The following is a 21,053-nucleotide window of genomic DNA, read 5'->3' on the forward strand; positions in this document are numbered from 1 at the left end:
AAGTGCGAGGTGATGCACTTTGGAGGGACTAACAAGGCAAGGGAATACACAATGAATGGGAGGACCCTAGGCAAGACAGAGGGTCAGAGGGATCTTGGTGTGCAAGTTCACAGATCCCTGAAGGCGGCGGAACAGGTAGATAAGGTGGTAAAGAAGGCATATGGGATACTTGCCTTTATTAGCCGAGGCATAGAATATAAGAGCAAGGAGGTTATGATGGAGCTGTATAAAACACTGGTTAGGCCACAGCTGGAGTACTGTGTGCAGTTCTGGTTGCCGCACTACAGGAAGGATGTGATCGCTTTGGAGAGGGTGCAGAGGAGATTCACCAGGATGTTACCAGGGCTGGAGCGCTTCAGCTATGAAGAGAGACTGGGAAGATTGGGTTTGTTTTCCTTGGAGCAGAGGAGGCTGAGGGGGGACATGATTGAGGTGTACAAAATTATGAGGGGCATAGATAGGATGGATACTAAGGAGCTTTTTCCCTTCGTTGAGGGTTCTATAACAAGGGGGCATAGATTCAAGGTAAAAGGCGGGAGGTTTAGAGGGGATTTGAGACAGAACTTTTTCACCCAGAGGGTGGTTGGAGTCTGGAACTCACTGCCTGAGAGGGTTGTGGAGGCAGGAACCCTCACAACATTCAAGAAGCATTTGGATGAGCACTTGAAATGCCATAGCATACAAGGCTACGGACCAAATGCTGGAATATGGGATTAGATTAGACTGGGCTTGATGGCCGGCACGGACACGATGGGCCGAAGGGCCTCTATCCTTGCTGTATAACTCCATGACTATGACTCTATGACTCATATCGGTACCAACGACATAGGTAAAAAAAGGATGAAGTCCTGCAAGGTGAATTTAAGGAGTTAGGAGATAAATTAAAAAGCAGGACTTCAAAGGTAGTGATCTCAGGATTATTACCAGTGCCATGTGCGAGTGAGTATAGGAACAGGAGAATAGACAGGATGAATGCGTGGCTTCAGGGATGGTGTAGGAGGGAGGGATTTAGATTCCTGGGACATTGGGACCGGTTCTGGGGAAGATGGGACCTGTACAAGCGAGACGGGTTACACCCGAGCAGGACCGGGACCAATGTCCTCGCGGGGGTGTTTGCTAGTGCTGTTGGGGAAGGTTTAAACTAGAGTGGCAGGGGATTGGGAACCTTATCGGGGAGTCAGAAGGGAGTAAAGTTGAGAGTAGCAAGAGAGGGGAAGACCCAGGGGAAATTTACAAGATAAATAGTACAAACAGCTGTTCAAGAACAAGTGAAAGGGAAAAGCGTAGAACAGCAGAGAGAAAGTGTACTTCAGACACTACAGATAAAGTGAAAACTAGAAGGCATAAGGCGATTATCCCAGCATCAAAGCTGAAGGTCAGGCTAGGGTGTGTGGCCCAACCAAGAATTCTATATACAAATGCATGGAGTATAAGGAATAAATTAAATGAACTACAGGTTCAAATTCAAATTGGAGGGTATGACATGATAGCTATTACTGAGACATGGCTGCAGGATAGTCAGGATTGGGAACTAAATATACTGGGTTATAAGGTCTACAGGAGAGATAGGGAAAATGGAAGCGGCGGAGGAGGAGCCTTAGTGATTAGAGATGAAATCACTTCAATGATAAAGGAGGATATAACGAGAGGTAAGCAGCCAACAGAGACCTTATGGGTTGAATTGAGAAATAGGAAAGGATCTCAGACTATAGTGGGAGTTGTGTTTTGGACCCCTGGCAGCAGCTCTGAAGTGCGAGATTGTATAAATGCAGAGATTAGACAAGTGTGTAAGAAAGGCACAATAGTCATAATGGGGGACTTTAACCTTCACATAGAGTGGAGAAAGCAGACTAGCAACTGTCAGAAAGGTAGTGAATTTCTTGAGTGTGTCCGGCATAGTTTTCTACAGCAGTATGTCTGAGAGGCAACAAGGGGGCAAGCCAAACGAGATTTAGTTTTTTTTATTCGTTCATGGGATGTGGGCGTCACTGGCGAGGCCGGCATTTATTGCCCATCCCTAATTGCCCTTGAGAAGGTGGTGGTGAGCCGCCTTCTTGAACCGCTGCAGTCCGTGTGGTGACGGTTCTCCCACAGCGCTGTTAGGAAGGGAGTTCCAGGATTTTGACCCAGCGATGATGAAGGAACGGCGATATATTTCCAAGTCGAGATGGTGTGTGACTTGGAGGGGAACGTGCAGGTGGTGTTGTTCCCATGTGCCTGCTGCTCTTGTTCTTCGAAGTGGTGCAGGTCGCGGGTTTGGGAGGTGCTGTCGAAGAAGCCTTGGCGAGTTGCTGCAGTGCATCCTGTGGATGGTACACACTGCAGCCACAGTGCGCCGGTGGTGAAGGGAGTGAATGTTTAGGGTGGTGGATGGGGTGCCAATCAAGCGGGCTGCTTTATCTTGGATGGTGTCGAGCTCCTTGAGTGTTGTTGGAGCTGCACTCATCCAAGCAAGTGGAGAGTATTCCATCACACTCCTGACTTGTGCCTTGTAGATGGAGGAAAGGCTTTGGGGAGTCAGGAGGTGAGTCACTCACCACAGAATACCCAGCCTCTGACCTGCTCTTGCAGCCACAGTATTTATATGGCTGGTCCAGTTAAGTTTTTTTTTATTCGTTCACGGGATGTGGGCGTCGCTGGCAAGGCCGGCATTTATTGCCCATCCCTAATTGCCCTCAAGAAGGTGGTGGTGAGCCGCCTTCTTGAACCGCTGCAGTCCGTGTGGTGACGGTTCTCCAACAATGCTGTTAGGAAGGGAGTTCCAGGATTTTGACCCAGCGACAATGAAGGAACGGCGATATATTTCCAAGTCGGGATGGTGTGTGACTTGGAGGGGAACGTGCAGGTGGTGTTGTTCCCATGCGCCTGCTGCCCTTGTCCTTCTAGGTGGTAGAGGTCGCGGGTTTGGGAGGTGCTGTCGAAGAAGCCTTGGCGAGTTGCTGCAGTGCATCCTGTGGATGGTGCACACTGCAGCCACAGTGCGCCGGTGGTGAAGGGAGTGAATGTTTAGGGTGGTGGATGGGGTGCCAATCAAGCGGGCTGCTTTATCTCGGATGGTGTCGAGCTTCTTGAGTGTTGTTGGAGCTGCACTCATCCAAGCAAGTGGAGAGTATTCCATCACACTCCTGACTTGTGCCTTGTAGATAGTGGAAAGGCTTTGGGGAGTCAGGAGGTGAGTCACTCGCCGCAGAATACCCAGCCTCTGACCAGCTCTCGTAGCCACAGTATTTATATGGCTGGTCCAGTTAAGTTTCTGGTCAATGGTGACCCCCAGGATGTTGATGGTGGGGGATTCGGTGATGGTAATGCCGTTGAATGTCAAGGGGAGGTGGTTAGACTCTCTCTTGTTGGAGATGGTCATTGCCTGGCACTTATCTGGCGCGAATGTTACTTGCAACTTATGAGCCCAAGCCTGGATGTTGTCCAGGTCTTGCTGCATGCAGGCTCGGACTGCTTCATTATCTGAGGGGTTGCGAATGGAACTGAACACTGTGCAGTCATCAGCGAACATCCCCATTTCTGACCTTATGATGGAGGGAAGGTCATTGATGAAGCAGCTGAAGATGGTTGGGCCAAGGACACTGCCCTGAGGAACTCCTGCAGCAATGTCCTGGAGCTGAGATGACTGGCCTCCAACAACCACTACCATCTTCCTTTGTGCCAGGTATGACTCCAGCCACTGGAGAGTTTTCCCCCTGATTCCCATTGACTTCAATTTTACTAGGGCTCCTTGGTGCCACACTCGGTCAAATGCTGCCTTGATGTCAAGGGCAGTCACTCTCACCTCACCTCTGGAATTCAGCTCTTTTGTCCATGTTTGGACCAAGGCTGTAATGAGGTCTGGAGCCGAGTGGTCCTGGCGGAACCCAAACTGAGCATCGGTGAGCAGGTTATTGGTGAGTCAGTGCCGCTTGATAGCACTGTCGACGACACCTTCCATCACTTTGCTGATGATTGAGAGTAGACTGATGGGGCGGTAATTGGCCGGATTGGATTTGTCCTGCTTTTTGTGGACAGGACATACCTGGGCAATTTTCCACATTGTCGGGTGGATGCCAGTGTTGTAGCTGTACTGGAACAGCTTGGCTAGAGGCGCAGCTAGTTCTGGAGCACAAGGCTTCAGCACTACAGCTGGGATGTTGTCGGGGCCCATAGCCTTTGCTGTATCCAGTGCACTCAGCCGTTTCTTGATATCACGTGGAGTGAATCAAATTGGCCGAAGACTGGCTTCCGTGATGGTGGGGATATCGGGGGGAGGCTGAGATGGATTATCCACTCGGCACTTCTGGCTGAAGATGTTTGCAAACGCTTCAGCCTTGTCTTTTGCACTCACGTGCTGGACTCCACCATCATTGAGGATGGAGATGTTTGCAGAGCCTCCTCCTCCCGTTCGTTGTTTAATTGTCCACCACCATTCACGACTGGATGTGGCAGGACTGCAGAGCTTTGACCTGATCCGTTGGTTCTGGAATCGCTTAGCTCTGTCTACAGCATGTTGCTTCCGCTGTTTAGCACGCATGCAGTCCTGAGTTGTAGCTTCACCAGGTTGGCACCTCATTTTTAGGTCCGTCTGGTGCTGCTCCTGGCATGCTCTTCTACACTCCTCATTGAACCACGGTTGATCTCCTGGCTTGTTGGTAATGGTAGAGTGAGGAATATGCCGGGCCATGAGGTTACAGATTGTGCTGGAATACAATTCTACTGCTGCTGATGGCCCACAGCGCCTCATGGATGCCCAGTTTTGAGCTGCTAGATCTGTTCTGAATCTATCCCATTTAGCACGGTGGTAGTGCCACACTAAACATTGGATGGTGTCCTCAGTGCGAAGACGGGACTTCATCTCCACGAGGACTGTGCGGTGGTCACTCCTACCAATACTGTCATGGACAGATGCATTTGCGACAGGTAGATTGGTGAGGACGAGGTCAAGTAAGTTTTTCCCTCGTGTTGGTTCGCTCACCACCTGCCGCAGGCCCAGCCTGGCAGCTATGTCCTTCAGGACTCGGCCAGCTCGGTCAGTTGTGGTGCTACCGAGCCACTCTTGGTGATTGACATTGAAGTCCCCCACCCAGAGTACATTCTGTGCCCTTGCTACCCTCAGTGCTTCCTCCAAGTGGTGCTCAACATGGAGGAGGACTGATTCGTCAGCAGAGGGAGAACGGTCGGTGGTAATCAGCAGGAGGTTTCCTTGCCCATGTTTGACCTGATGCCATGAGATTTCATGGGGTCCAGAGTCAATGTTGAGGACTCCCAGGGCCACTCCCTCCTGACTTGAAATCACTGTACCACCAACCCAGATGTTCGTGAGGAGTACCTTGCAGGGTCGACTGGGCTTGGTTTGCCATTGTCGTCTCCGGTGCCTAGTGGTCCGTCCGGTTTTATTCTCATTATGACTTTTCGTAGCGAGATTTTACAACTGAGTGGCTTGCTGGGCCATTTCAGAGGGCGATTAAGAATCAACCACATTGCTGTGGGTCTGGAGTCACATATCGGCCAGACCAGGTAAGGACGGCAGATTTCTTTCCCTTAAGGACATTAGTGAACCAGATGGGTTTTTCCAACAATTGGGTAGTTTCATGGCCACCATTACTGATACTAGTATTTTAATTCCAGATTTTTATTTAATTCATTGAATTTAAATTCGCCAGCTGCCGTGGCGGGATTTGAACTCATGACTCCGGATTTTAGTCGAGGCTTCTGGATTAGTAGTCCAGGAACATAACCACTATGCTACCGTACCCGGAAATACAGTAATGAGTAATGAACCAGATTTAGTTAACAGCTTAACTGTGCGTGAACATCTATCCAATCGTGATCATAACATGATCGAGTTCAATGTCGTGTTTTGAAAGGGAAAAAAGTGAGTCAGCTGCTAAGATTCTAGACTTGGGTAAGGCCGACTTCAATGGGATGAGACAGACTGTCCACAGTAAACTGGGCAAATCTGTTAATGGGTAAAACGACTGATGATCAGTGGGAAATGTTCAAAGAAACATTTAACGTGATACAGAACCGGTTTATACCCCTGAGGGGCAAGAACTCTACTTGCGAAAAAAAAACAGCCACGGGCAACTAAAGAGGTAAGGGACAGTATAAGACGTAAGGAAAGGGCATACAAAAAGGCAAAAAATGGCACAAATCCTGGTGAATGGGAAAGATACAAAGATCAACAAAGGGTCACAAAACAGATAGTAAGAGCTACAAAAAAAGAGTATGAAAAGAAACTTGCAAGGGATATCAAAACCAATACGAAGAACTTTTATCGTTATATTAGGAAAGAGGGTGGTCAGGAGCAGTGTTGGCCCCTTAAAAACTGAAAGTGGGGATATTGTCATTGACAATGGGGAAATGGCGGACATGTTGAACAATTACTTTGCGTCAGTATTTACAGTCGAAAAAGAGGATAGCATGCCAGAAATCCCAAGAAAACTAATATTGAATGGGGGACAGGGACTCAATAAAATTAACATAAGTAAAGCAACAATAATGAAGAAAATAATAGTACTGAAGAGTGACAAATCTCCAGGACCAGATGGTTTCCATCCCAGGGTTTTAAAGGAAGTAGGTAAGCAGATTGCAGATGCCCTAACTATAATCTTTCAAAGTTCTCTAGATTCAGGAACTGTCCCTCTCGATTGGAAAATTGTACATGTCACTCCGCTTTTTAAGAAAGGAGAGAGAGGTAAACCGAGGAATTGTAGACCAGTTAGCCGAACATCTGTTGTGGGGAAATTGCTGGAGTCTATAATTAAGGATCGGGTGACTGAACACCTTGAATTTTCAGTTAATCAGGGAGAGCCAGCATGGATTTGTGAAAGGTAGGTCGTGCCTGACAAACCTGATTGAATTTTTTGAAGAGGTGACTCAAGTTGTGGACAGGGGAATGTCAATGGATGTTATTTGTATGGACTTCCAGAAGGCATTTGATAAGGTCCCACATAAGAGATTGTTTGCTCAGTTGGAAGCCCATGGAATCGAGGGAAAAGTACAGACTTGGTTAGGAAATTGGCTGAGCGAAAGGCGACAGAGAGTAGGGATAATGGGTAAGTATTCACATTGGCAGGATGTGACTCGTGAAGTTCCCACAGGAACTGTCTTGGGGCCTCAATTATTCACAATATTTATTAACGACTTGGATGAAGGCATAGAAAGTCTCATATCTAAGTTTGCTGATGACACAAAGATTGGTGGCATTGTAAGCAGTGTAGATGAAAACATAAAATTACAAAGGGATATTGATCAATTAGGTGAATGGGCAAAACTGTGGCAAATGGAACTCAATGTCGACAAATGTGAGGTCATCCACCTTGGATCAAAAAAGAATAGAACAGGGTACTTTCTAAATGGTAAAAAGTTAAAAACTGTGGATGTCCAAAGGGACTTTGGGGTTCAGGTACATCGATCATTGAAGTGTCATGAACAGGTACAGAAAATAATCAATAAGGCTAATGGATGCTGGCTTTTGTATCTAGAGGACATGGGGGCAGAAGTTATGCTGCAGCTATGCAAAACCCTGGTTAGACCGCACCTGGAGTACTGTGAGCAGTTCTGGGAACCGCACCTTCGGAAGGACATATTGGCCTTGGAGGGAGTGCAGCGTTGGTTTATTGGAATGATACCCGGACTTCAAGGGTTAAATTACGAGAAAAGATTACACAATTGGGGTCAGGGCTGCCCACTGCAGACAGGTGAAGGCCTCATTAATATTGAAAATTCAGGGTCCAATGATGTTATTTGGACTCCGATGGGATTTTAACTGCCATTTGCGGCAGTAATGCATAGTGCCATGCCTGCCCCAGTCCCCAAATGTTGCGTTGCACTCACGGACTGAGTTAAATTGGGCCTTATGTCAACCATCAAGATTAGATTGGATAGACGGATGAAGGAAAAGGGGTTGAAGGAAAGCTGACTCGGACTGGTTGTGCTGAGTAGCCTGTTTCCTTGTTGCAACTTCCATGTGTTTCAATGTTCTGTCAATTGTTCCTTGAACATGTGGGAACCCTGTCAGTCTGTAGAACTGGATACCTCCCTCAGTTTCTCTGGTTCCATTGGGAAGGAAATGAACTGCGTAGCTCTACTGAAGAACGCATAAGCATTGTTCGTAATACAGTGGCAAGCTGCTGCCTGACTAAAGTGACAATGATCTTCAAATGTTGCCTGAAGGATCTCGTGGCAAAATAATTCAAGGCAGTGATGGCCAAACTGGTACAGACTGGTACAGATGGAATACTCTCCACTTGCTTGGATGAGTGCAGCTCCAACAACACTCAAGAAGCTCGACACCATCCGAGATAAAGCAGCCCGCTTGATTGGCACCCCATCCACCACCCTAAACATTCACTCCCTTCACCACCGGCGCACTGTGGCTGCAGTGTGCACCATCCACAGGATGCACTGCAGCAACTCGCCAAGGCTTCTTCGACAGCACCTCCCAAACCCGCGACCTCTACCACCTAGAAGGACAAGAGCAGCAGGGGCATGGGAACAACACCACCTGCACGTTCCCCTCCAAGTCACACACCATCCCGACTTGGAAATATATCGCCGTTCCTTCATTGTCGCTGGGTCAAAATCCTGGAACTCCCTTCCTAACAGCACTGTGGGAGAACCGTCACCACACGGACTGCAGCGGTTCAAGAAGGCGGCTCACCACCACCTTCTCGAGGGCAATTAGGGATGGGCAATAAATGCTGGCCTCGCCAGCGACGCCCACATCCCGTGAACGAATAAAAAAAAAAAAAAAAATTGTTCTCCTGATGAAAGTGAGCTGCAAGGTTTCAGCCTGCAGTTGGCCTATCTCCCCAATAGCTTCTAGGAGGAAACACAGCTTTCTGAGGCAGTGACATACACTGAAGTCTAAGTAAGACCTGTTTAGTGTGTAAACCCTGTTGATTCCAAAGCTGTACTTTTTACGAAGCTGAATAAAACGGGCAGCAATTGTATTGACAGAAATTCTAAAACACCAGTTTGATATGTCGGCGAAGTAACAACAACCTTCAAACAATTCGATGTACAGGAGAAATAACACCAACCTTAACTTACAGCAAACAAAATGGTCTTCTCTAAGCAGTATCACCTCTGAGATATCTTGCGCATGCACCTACCACCACTTAAATAATGGTGATTTAAATTAGGGGCATATTTGGAGTGGAAGTTACGGAAAATAGGTCAAAGAAGTTAGTCATGCCCAGTTGACGCCATTTATCTGTGGATGGAAGGACTCCCATCAAGGGGACTGGCAACTTTTTGGCAGGAAAATTCAGGTGCAATGTTAAATTAGTGGTTTTGAGGCAATAGGCATTTTCACCACATTTACTCCCTTTATCACCCCAAATTAGGTGGCAAATCAGAGGAAAATCGAGCCTGTGATTTCAGCATTAGAATGGAAGATGAATTACTGCTCTATGCCCTGCCTGCGGTAAAAGGAAGAGTAAAGAGCATGCAATTAGTTTGAGGAGCCATAATAAGTGGGTGAGAAAACATGCAACATTTACGTGAGTGAAAGTAAGCCTTCATTGCCACCAAGTTGAATCTGCAACTACACTAAGATGCTGGCAAGGGAGTGTAAGATGTGAGGGTTGGAGCCAGACTTGCAGGCTGTATTGTTGATGTGGCAACATGCTGTAGGCTGAGTGCTTGGTGAAAACAAAGTACAGGTATTCGTCTCCTTTCAGAGAGCAGCATTTATTGAAGCATACCTTAGCACTCTTCCGCACGTCTGAGAACATTTTACTCCCATAAGTTATGGATGTGGAAGATTGAAATGATTCACCTCCTGTCATGTCTGCCAAACAGCTGATTTATTGGAAGTGTTCCCCTCTGCTCCAAAAATAGCTATTTTTCTGAATGCCTCTTCCCTCATAAGGCTCTCATCAATGACGAAGCCAGTTTTTGCAGCTCCTCCAGTTATCTTCTTTACACAGCAGTTAGCCTCCACAGAACAAAGTACTATTCCCTTTAAGTGCAGCAGCCCTTTAAGAGCTGCTACACTTAAGATTCCTCACACCTCCTAGGTGTCTCAGTGGTTCTGTACACATAAAAATGAGTAGGGCGTTTAGGCAAATTATATAAATTAGGTAACCCCATGCAATCCCGCAGGGTCAACCCATCATACAAACAGCGCAAGTGCACTTGTGGGCACCAGGAGCATAGGCCATATTTTGGCCTGATTGCAGAATCAGGGTTGAACTGTGTTTCTACACAAAAAAAAACATGCACATTAACAAAAGGTTAACAAGTCCTTAACCGAATATCACCAAAATTTGCTCCTTAGCAAATTACATTTGTGTCACAAATACTGAGAAAATATAGAAGGATTTGCATATATATAGCATCTTTCATAACCGCCAGACATCCCAAAGCATTTTACAGCCAATTAAGTACTTTTGAAGTGTAGTCATTGTTGTAATGTAGGACACACGGCAGCCAATTTGCATGCAGCAAGGTCCCACAAACAGCAATGAGATAATGACCAGATAATCTGTTTTAGTGATGTTGGTTGAGGGATAAATATTGGCCAGGTCACAGGGGAGAACTCCCCTGCTCTTCTTTGAAATGGTACCATGGGATCTTTTATATCCACCTGAGGGGGCAGGCGTGGGCCTCAGTTCAATGTCTCATCTGAAAGGCGTCACCTCCATCAGTGCAGCACTCCCTCAGTACTGCACTGGATAGATTTTACAAATTTTAACGGATGGAAAATCATGTGGGGTGTACTAATCTCCACTGCCGAGTTCCCAGTGTGCACTCTGTCACAAAGTTCTAGCCCTGAAAGTGCTCATTTGTAAAATTTACCCCACAATTCAAATTTACCAGAATATAGTAGCGCAGTTTTGTTAAAATGAATCATGTACTTACTGTATCGCATGGCTGAAATTTCTTTTGACCAGGCCTTATAATACAACACTTCAAACTTTACCAGTACATAAGCAACTTTGTTGTACATTCGCACAATGGACATAGCCTGCGGGCTTTTTAGAATGTCAGAATTTTTCTGAAACAAAAAGAAGCACTTAAAAATTTAGATTTAAAATTATAGCAACAACGTACTATCACACTTTTCACATGTGCAAAAACATTTCCATGCACAAGCAATAATATTGCGTCACTCATTCAGGTCAGTATATATGGCTAAAAATAACATTTATAACATAACAAACATATAAAACGTTCTGATAACATTTTTAAACTTACTCATAAAATTAATCATTTAAGTACATAGGAATTGCTAGATGAAAAAAGGCCAAGATTCATCTGGTCTGCCTTCTACCATCCTGGTATGATACAATGATAATGGAGTTGTTGACTGATCATAGCAATTAATCTCTTGTGGAAATGGAAGAAGCAGTGTAAAACTGAAATAAAATGAAGGAGTCACCATGTGTAAGGGATAGTGGATAAACAATGCAGAGGTTCAGTAACGTTCTGAAACAGAGGGCTCATAGGTAACCTCGTCAGACATGGGTGAGGTCACTACAGACGCCAATTAACAAACAATGGGTCAATGAATGAAGTAAGATGTAAACTAATCAAGGAGATGGGACAGGTTGTCGAATAGGATAAACTAATCATCAGGGCGCAGGAAAAGGAAACAAATGTGTAATCAAGAAGATGGGACAGATTACTGGATAGAATAAATCAGGAGGAAAAACCCCAGATAGCAGCGAGAACCTAGGAGCAACACTCAACAGCAGGGACCTGGGGACAGAAACCCTATGTAGAGGTTTGGACAGAGATTGATCACCTCGGACCAAATTGGGTAATATCAATATAAGTTGTGAGTCTTATATTTTGGAATTGTACTTTAAACTACGAACGGTGTTTGTTAAGCATTTATTAAAGATAAATCTTTGTACGCAAAATCTGTTGCCGGTGTGTTTGTTCAGCCCAAACTTACATTTGAACTCTAAAAGGAAAGGTTGCTAACCTATTTGTTCGATCTTTCGAACATCTAGCGAAATCGGAGCAACAATTTCTCTACCAATTAGTCTATAACAAACCCAGACATGTAGTGAGCAAAACCCCAGTGGTGGCAAGCTTTAGGAACACTGACCTAGAAATCCGAAAACTAGCACGCAGGGAAAGGGGTGCGCACTGTACATACTTGGTAATAGTGGCTTCGGCAACACGTAATATTCGTGCTGCCTGCTAACTTTAATCATGTAGGCGTTACTCATTGGCTGCATGCCTATCGGGGGTGTCGGATATCAAGCGTCTATGATGCCATTTAAAGGCAGTCAGCAACTCTTAATGGGGAGATGTGTTCTCGCTGCAGAGAAGTCCAGAAGAGATGGCTGAAGGAGGTGTTGAATGGGCTCCAAGGTTCTCAGATGCTGCACTGGAGGCCCTTGAGCAGGCAGTAGAAAGGAGGGGCATCCTCTTCCCCCCAGGGGGCAGGAAGTCCTCCAGGCATCTTCTTCACAGAAAGTGGGAATAAATTGCAGAGCATGTCAATGCCAGAAGCATTGCACCCAGAACGGCAGCAATGCCATAAGAAATTTAATGATCTAACTAGAGTTATCTAGGTAAGAAGACTGCTCACATATTTTCTGCTCACAGCTGCACCACTTGCAGCCTCATTAATTGGAACACTGACAGCACTCAAAACTCCCCTCCTACACTACCCTTCGCTCTCCTACAATCGCTGCAGCACACTTCACTACACCTCACACATAATCACACTATTGCAAAATTTACTTATCCACAACTCACATCTCACACACACGGTCAGCTATTCTACCATGACAGCTACATTATCCAAACACATTCTGGCGGTCATTGCCTCTCCATCTCCTCCTCCTCCTCTTGGTGGTAAAGGCTGGTCCCTCATGAAGGTGATTGACCCCCGGTGACTGACACTCGATCCCACCCCCCCATGACTAACTCCTCCAATGACTGACCACCCCCCCCCCCCGTTACCCCCATGCCCATCAGTGCCCCCGTGCCCACCGGTGCCTCATGCCTACCTGTGCCCACCCCCCATCCATACAATCTAAGACTTACCTTTTCACATCCTCTTCCTTGCTCTGCTCCTATCTGACTGAGGCTAGTCTGTCAATCAGGCCAGCCAGTCGGACGGCAAACTGACAAAAAAATAAAAGACGTCCTTACGTCAAAATTGTAAGGACATCCAGGAAACAGGTACTTCCGGGTTTCCTGAGCACGATTTGATTCCCCTCCCCCACCCCCTTCCCGGCTCCAGGTCAAAATCCTGGCCACTGTATCCCAAAATATTATTTTCTGAAAGTAATCTATCTAATTTGCATTTGAATGAATCAATTCCACCTGCTACCACCATCTCCCTAGGGTCCCTGTTCCATAGATTGACCACGCGCTCTCTGAAACAACGGCCCTGACAATAATGGGGAGGCGGGAAGGGAGCGGGGATGGAATGGATTTGTTTTAAATTTTTCAAGTTGGTTTCCCGCCCGTAGCCAGCCAGATTGACAGTCTGGCTGGCTATTTGTGAGGTTCAAAATCCTTTTAACGAAAGACATTTGAAGGAAAGGGTTAACTGTACCCTTTTTAAACAAAGACATTTGAAAACCTGCAAACAAGTAATGTGGTAAACTGTGTCCTCGTAAATCCTGTTTTTCCCTCGCTGACGCTGATGGCATTGGAGAAGTATGAATTTCGGGATCGAAGACATTGTACTGTGAATAGATATCTAGATTATTAAATAAATAAGCTAGATGGATAATATTGAGCTTAAAGCATTGTCAGGCTTTCAAAACACATAGGCTTTTGGAAACAGAAGCTTTTCAACACAGCAGGGGGTAATGTAAGAAAAGGCAACAAAGACATACATCAATGGCTTCAGATTAGGAAAGCAATGATAGGTGTGAAAAAAACATGGGCCTCTCATTCTTATCTGGTAATCTGTTCGAAAGAACTGGGATTTGTAAAACATGAAATAGTATAGCACCCAGCATATGGTCAAATGGTATAAGGAATGGATTTGAAGACACTGAAGCAATCAAAATTGGAGACATAAGGACCATTAAGAAGGTCTGTGCGTAGAAATGTAAGGGAGCTATCTCTACATGAGAGGTCCTAAACAGACAGTAAAGGGGCCCTTTACAACCCCAGATTGGTTTTGAATTTACCCCCCTTCAAGCGCAGGCCATGTCCTCTGGGTCTACTAGTCCTGTCATGGGCTGTATTACATTGTCACTAGTTCCTTTGGACTCCTGAAAACAGCAATCATATCACCTCTCAATCTTCTCTTTTGCAGTGAGAGCAAGCCCAATTTACATCATTTGAGCACATGGTCTTTTCTACATCAAAGGATCTCCAGTCACATGATCAAAGCCTAAACTCTCAATAATTGAAGTATGTTGCTGATTGAGGCATAGCCACAGAGAGCGATTGGACAAAAAGAATGACCCTCCCCAATCCTCGTCCTATTGGTAAAAAAACAATATAAAAAGACTTTGAGAGAAGAACTGTCTCTTTTCTTCACCACCTGGCAGTCACAAGGAACGCACACTGCAGTTGAACATCACACAAGAAGAGGACCTCAAGTTCTGAAGAGCTGATCAACCTTCAGGCCTGATGAGCAAAATCCTTGGTTTAAAGGTTGTATATGTATTAATGATTTGCCTGATATGTAATGACTTAACAATTCATACACACAATAATGTTGCAAATTAAGTGTATAATGGGATTTTATAGAGGAAAGTCATATGTATGGTTTGATTTTGCTTCATGAATGCTCGTATGAATGATAACATCATTAAATAATTACTTTTGATTAATGAAACTATCCTGAGTGAGGGTGACTTTCTTTGCTTGATTATTCGTCCAGTGTCCAAGAATCACACAAAATAAGGCGGCCGATCGTGTGGAGATAATTGCTGGCGACCTTAGGAAGTTAGAGAGAAAAAGGGACAATATGTGGCATTTAACTTACTAGGTCCCCAACTCTTTACAATCTATATTAACGATTTGGAGGAGGGGACCGAGTGCAACATATCAAAATTTGCAGATGATACAAAGATGGGAGGGAAAGTAGAGAGTGAGGAGGACATAAAAAACCTGCAAGGGGATATAGACAGGCTGGGTGAGTGGGCGGAGATTTGGCAGATGCAATATAATATTGGAAAATGTGAGGTTATGCACTTTGGCAGGAAAAATCAGAGAGCAAGTTATTTTCTTAATGGCGAGAGACTGGAAAGTACTGCAGTACAAAGGGATCTGGGGGTCCTAGTGCAAGAAAATCAAAAAGTTGGTATGCAGGTGCAGCAGGTGATCAAGAAAGCCAACGGAATGTTGGCTTTTATTGCTAGGGGGATAGAATATAAAAACAAGGAGGTATTGCTGCAGTTATATAAGGTATTGGTGAGACCGCACCTGGAATACTGCATACAGTTTTGGTCTCCATACTTAAGAAAAGACATACTTGCTCTCGAGGCAGTACAAAGAAGGTTCACTCGGTTAATCCCGGGGATGAGGGGGCGGACATATGAGGAGAGGTTGAGTAGATTGGGACTCTACTCATTGGAGTTCAGAAGAATGAGAGGCGATCTTATTGAAACATATAAGATTGTGAAGGGTCTTGATCGGGTGGATGCAGTAAGGATGTTCCCAAAGATGGGTGAAACTAGAACTAGGGGGCATAATCTTAGAATAAGGGGCTGCTCTTTCAAAACTGAGATGAGGAGAAACTTCTTCACTCAGAGGGTGGTAGGTCTGTGGAATTTGCTGCCCCAGGAAGCTGTGGAAGCTACATCATTAGATAAATTTAAAACAGAAATAGACAGTTTCCTAGAAGTAAAGGGAATTAGGGGTTATGGGGAGCGGGCAGGAAATTGGACATGAAGCTGAGTTCGGATCGGTCAATGCCCTGTGGGTGGCGGAGAGGGCCCAGGGGCTATGTGGCCAGGTCCTGCTCCGACTTCTTGTGTTCTTTAGATTTGTGGTTGGGATCAGATCAGCCATGATCTTATTGAATGGCGGAGCAGGCTCGAGGGGCCGATTGGCCTACTCCTGCTCCAATTTCTTATGTTCTTATGTTCTTATGTACTTCTGCTAAGTGATTCCCTTGTGGCTAGCTGCAGGGTTTCACTGACAGCCTACTGAGATTCTCATGGCTCCAGACTCCCTTGGCTATGTACTGTTAGGACCCAGCATGTGAATTAGTTGAGTCAGATACTTTGGTGGCACACTGGCACTCCCTCCTTTCTCCACTCCCTTCCATTCCTACTGCACCAGGTGCTTGTGTGTGAGGGGGGGGAGGGGGGTGGATTGGCTATCAGTCCCCTTTTCTCTCTAACTCCCTAAGGTCTCCAGCACTTGGACAGTAACCCTGCATTTGATATGCTCTAATGCTCTATTCTTCAGTAAAATTCCTCAGTTAATATCTGCTCTGGCTAGCACCTATATTCTTCTAACTCCATGTCCACCCAGGTGACACATAATCTCAGCATTTTGCTCAACCCTGAGCTGTCTTTTCAGTTTCATATCCAGTCACCAAAACAGTATTTTTCGACCTCTGAAACATTGCAGGCTTCCACTTATACCTCTCTGTCTCTATTGCCTAAACTCTAATTCATGCCTTCATCACCTCGACAGTTGATTTTTCAAATGCTTTCCTTGCTGGCCTCCTTTCCTCCACCCTTAAAAACCAAGACAGAATTTTGCAGCCCAAGAATGCTTGTACAGAGTTCTGCATTTACAACCCCTTTGTACTAACCAAACTTCATTGGTTCCCTGTTCTTCAATTTATTGACTTATTGAGTTCAAAGCCCTCATTCTTGTTTTAAGTCCTTCCATGGCCTCGCTCCATCTTATGTGAGCAATTTGCTTGAACCATAAATCCCAGCCTGTACCCTCCAGTCTCCTGTCTCTGGCTTATTGCTGATTTCCTGCTGCCACTACTCTACTATTGGAGGCTGTGCTTTCAGTCACTGCACCTCTGCTCTTTGGAATTAAACAAAAGAGGTCCCAAAACAGACACTGGTGGGATCCCAATGATCACATTCTCCCAGGGTGGTAACAATCCCTGTTTCACCACCCTCTGGGTTCTATCTATCAACGAATTACGTATCCAATGTAAAATATTTCCTCTGATTTGTGCTTTCTTTATTTTCAGTACTAGCCTTTCCATATATTGATATTGCTACGTGCTCTGACAACAGAGGTTTTCACCATCAATTTTTCGATGCAGGGGATTGTTTTCTATGAATACCAGGTACAGCAAAATTGTAAATCTGATTTTTTATAGAAGCATTTAGTTTTGATATACCTATAAAGAAAGAACATAGCACCATGTCATATTCTCAGGACTTCCCAAAGATTGAAGTGCAGTCACCATTGTTTTGTCGGCAAATGCAGCAACCAATTTGAGCATAGAAAATTCCCACAAACAACAAATGGGACAAATAACCAGATTATCTGATTTTGGTGGTGTTGGTTGAGGGAAAAATGGTAGCCAGAACACCAAGAAAACTGACTGCTCTTCTTTCAGTAGTACTTTAACATCTACCTGAAGCAACAGTATAGGGCCTGAGTTTAACATCTTCTCCAAAGGACATCACCTCCAATAATTCAGCACTCCCTCAGTACTATAATGGACTGTCAGCCTAGTTTATGTGCTCAAGTCCTGGAGTGAGGCTTGAACCATAACCTTCGAAAGCAGACAACAGTGCCACCAGCTCAGTCAAGATTTAGAACAGAGGATATTTTCCTCCATAATGAGTTGCAAATCCCAGCTATCTTTTGGGCATAAGCAGTGATTGAGGCCAGATGCATTCCCTACAAGGCGAGTGGAGGGAATGTGACTGAAGAATTTGGAAAGGCCATTCCCATGCTCCCCTCACACCACCTGGTCGTTGACTCAAGAGCAGCATTCACTCAGTCAGGAAATGCTTTCCACTTCCTGTGACCAGGGGTATTGGATCACCTGGGTCAACGCATGCAGTTTAATCTGGGAGGGAGGATTGCATAAGGAAGCTCCCTGATTTTTCATCCATTAATTAAGCGTTTGGAAAATCAAACAGGTTTTCTTATGGGTGTGCGATTGCCCAGTTTTCCTCTCCATGCACTGCGCCCAGATGATCCAATACATAGATGCAGGAATAGGAAAATTTGCCCCAAAGTGTGCGAGGTAGAGATGAAGAAGCCAATACTCCTGGGGAGGAAGAACTTAACATCTTGGGCAGATTTTCTGGGTCTGGGGGCAGGAATTCGGGAAAATCCAGATCACTCAGGTCTTTGCCCAAGTAATGCTCTGCCCTAAATTCCAATCGAGGGATGTCAAACTTCTATTGCTCTGTACTTGTCTGGGAATGTTTCCAGGCTACCATGGGAAATCCGTTTGTTACAACCTCATAAGCACCAGGACAAGATTGCTCGAATTTCCTGGTAGTTCTTTGAGGTGGGTGCCCCTGTTGTGCCTCTATTGGCCTACCCACCTGACGATTTAAATACGGTGATTTGGGGTGGTTAATTCCAGGGCACAGTAGCATCTGGAAGTCTCACCCCACTGCAATTGCAGGGGAAGTGAGTACATTGCAGATGCCCGAACTATAATCTTTCAAAGTTCTCTAGATTCAGGAACTGTCCCTCTAGATTGGAAAATTGCACGTCACTCCGCTTTTTAAGAAAGGAGAGAGAGGGAAACCAGGGAATTACAGACCAGTTAGCCTAACATCTGTTGTGGGGAAAATGCTGGAGTCTATAATTAAGGATAGGGAACTAAACACCTCGCAAATTTTCAGTTAATCAGAGAGAGCCAGCATGGATTTGAGAAAGGTAGGTCGTACCTGACAAACCTGATTGAATTATTTGAAGAGGTGACTAAAGTAGTGGCAGGGGAATGTCAATGGATGTTATTTATATGGACTTCCAGAAGGCATTTGATAAAATCCCACATAAGAGACTGTAAGCTAAGATAGAAGCCCATGGAATCGAGGGAAAAGTACGTACTTGGTTAGGAAGTTGGCTGAGCGAAAGGCGACAGAGTAGGGATAATGGGTAGGTACTCACATTGGCAGGATGTGACTAGTGGAGTCCCTCAGGGATCTGTCTTGGGGCCTCAATTATTCACAATATTTATTAACGACTTAGATGAAGGCATGGAAAGTCTCATATCTAAGTTTGCCGATTGGTGTCATTGTAAGCAGTGGAGATGAAAACATAAAATTACAAAGGGATATTGATAGATTAGGTGAATGGGCAAAACGATGGCAAATGGAATTCAATGCAGGCAAATGTGAGGTCATCCATTTTGGGTCAAAGAAGGATAGAACAGGGTACTTTCTAAATGTTAAAAACAGTGGATGTCCAAAGGGACTGAGGGGTTCAGGTACATAGATCATTGAAGTGTCATGAAGAGGTGCAGAAAATAATCAAGAAGGCTAATGGAATGCTGGCCTTTATAATCTCGAGGACTAGAGTACAAGGGGGTAGAAGTTATGCTGCAGATATACAAAACCCTGGTTAGATCGCACCTGGAGTACTTTGAGCAGTTCTGGGCACCACACCTTTGGAAGGACATATTGGCCTTGGAGGGAGTGCAGCGTAGGTTTACTAGAATGATATCCGGACTTCAAGGGTTAAGTTACGAGGAGAGATTACACAAATTGGGGTTGCATTCTCTAGAGTTTAGAAGGTTAAGGGGTGATCTGATTGAAGTTTATAAGATATTAAGGGGAACGGATATGGTGGATAGAGAGAAACTATTTCCACTGGTTGGGGATTCTAGGAGTAGAGGGCACAGTCTAAAAATTAGAGCCAGACCTTTCAGGAGTGAGATTAGAAAATATTTCTACACACAAAGGGTGGTAGAAGTTTGGAACTCTCTTCCGCAAACAGCAATTGATACTAGCTCAATTGCTAAATTTAAATCTGAGATAGATCGCTTTTTGGCAATCAAAGGTATTAAGGGATATGGGCCAAAGGCGGGTATATGGAGTTAGATCACAGATCAGCCATGATCTTATCAAATGGTGGAGCAGGCACGAGGGGCTGAATGGCCTACTCCTGTTCCTATGTTCCTGCATTCCTAAGTGCAAAGATGTCAGAATTCAAAGCCCTGCACTGGCAGAAAAAGAATACAAAATCAAACAGGAACAAATAATATTCAATCTTTCCTTTCAATACAACTTTATTACTATTTAATTACTTTGTAATAAAATGACTTACATAGAAATAGTCAATGGGCTCATGTATACGTCTGAAGAGTTGTCTCACCCACAGTATCTTTCCAGCTATAGGAGGCATGTTTCTAGCAAGTGGTGGATCCTCTTTATTCGCCTGATAATGCTGCAGACAGACATTCAGAATTACAAAATAAACTAATCACACAACAAATTGGATAATTTAACATAAACGGGTATATTTTACAACCTGTTGTGCCAGTATGGATCAGGTGCAGGGGAATCAGTAAATTAGGCAACCATGATTTAGACCAGTTTCTTGTCATATTCCTGAAGCAGAGCGATTTTTCATTGGAGGGTTTTAAGTGGGCTAAGATAGCTCTCACAGAAACCATGTAAGAGCCTCATTTAGCCCCTTGAATACTGCCATGGCATCTTTTACATCCACTGCAGAGGACACACAGGAACTCAGTTGAATGTCTCATCCAGAAGATAGCACCTGCAACAGTGCAGCATTCCCTCAATACTACACTGAGGCATCAGCTTGGATTTGATGCTCAAGTCCTGGAATGGAGCTTGAACCAATCACCTTCTGGCAATGAGGCAAGAAGTTCTGCCATTGAACCAAGGATAACAACTTCATAGTGTAGACTGGAGTCATGTGTAGATCAGGTGAGGTAGAAGTAACAGGTTTCCTTTCCTGAAGGATATTAGATTATCCATACTCCATTTTAGATGTCACTTCCTCAAATAAAGTCAAGAAGGATGTTGGCAGGATATTCACCATCTGATGCGTGTTGACTTCTATTCATTCTATGCAACCATCTTCAGCCAGAAGTGACGAGTGGATGATCCATCTCGGCCTCCTCCCGATATCCCCACCATCACGGAAGCCAGTCTTCAGCCAATTCGATTCACTCCATGTGATATCAAGAAATGGCTGAGTGCACTGGA

The 21,053-nt window shown here is 45.0% G+C and overlaps 1 protein-coding gene across 1 annotated transcript in view; it reads right to left on the reverse strand.

The window, feature by feature from the left end:
* LOC137322210 (dynein axonemal heavy chain 8-like) overlaps nucleotides 1-21,053 on the reverse strand; it is a 1,468,904-nt gene that overhangs the window by 1,188,052 nt on the left and 259,799 nt on the right. Inside the window, exons 15-16 of the mRNA XM_067985326.1 lie at nucleotides 20,146-20,265; nucleotides 10,858-10,993 (exon numbers count right to left, since the gene is read on the reverse strand). Coding sequence (XP_067841427.1) covers nucleotides 10,858-10,993; nucleotides 20,146-20,265 — 256 coding nt within the window. The remainder of the gene's footprint in view (nucleotides 1-10,857; nucleotides 10,994-20,145; nucleotides 20,266-21,053) is intronic.

Source organism: Heptranchias perlo, chromosome 5, assembly GCF_035084215.1.
Source record: "Heptranchias perlo isolate sHepPer1 chromosome 5, sHepPer1.hap1, whole genome shotgun sequence".
NCBI classification, from domain to species: domain Eukaryota; kingdom Metazoa; phylum Chordata; class Chondrichthyes; order Hexanchiformes; family Hexanchidae; genus Heptranchias; species Heptranchias perlo.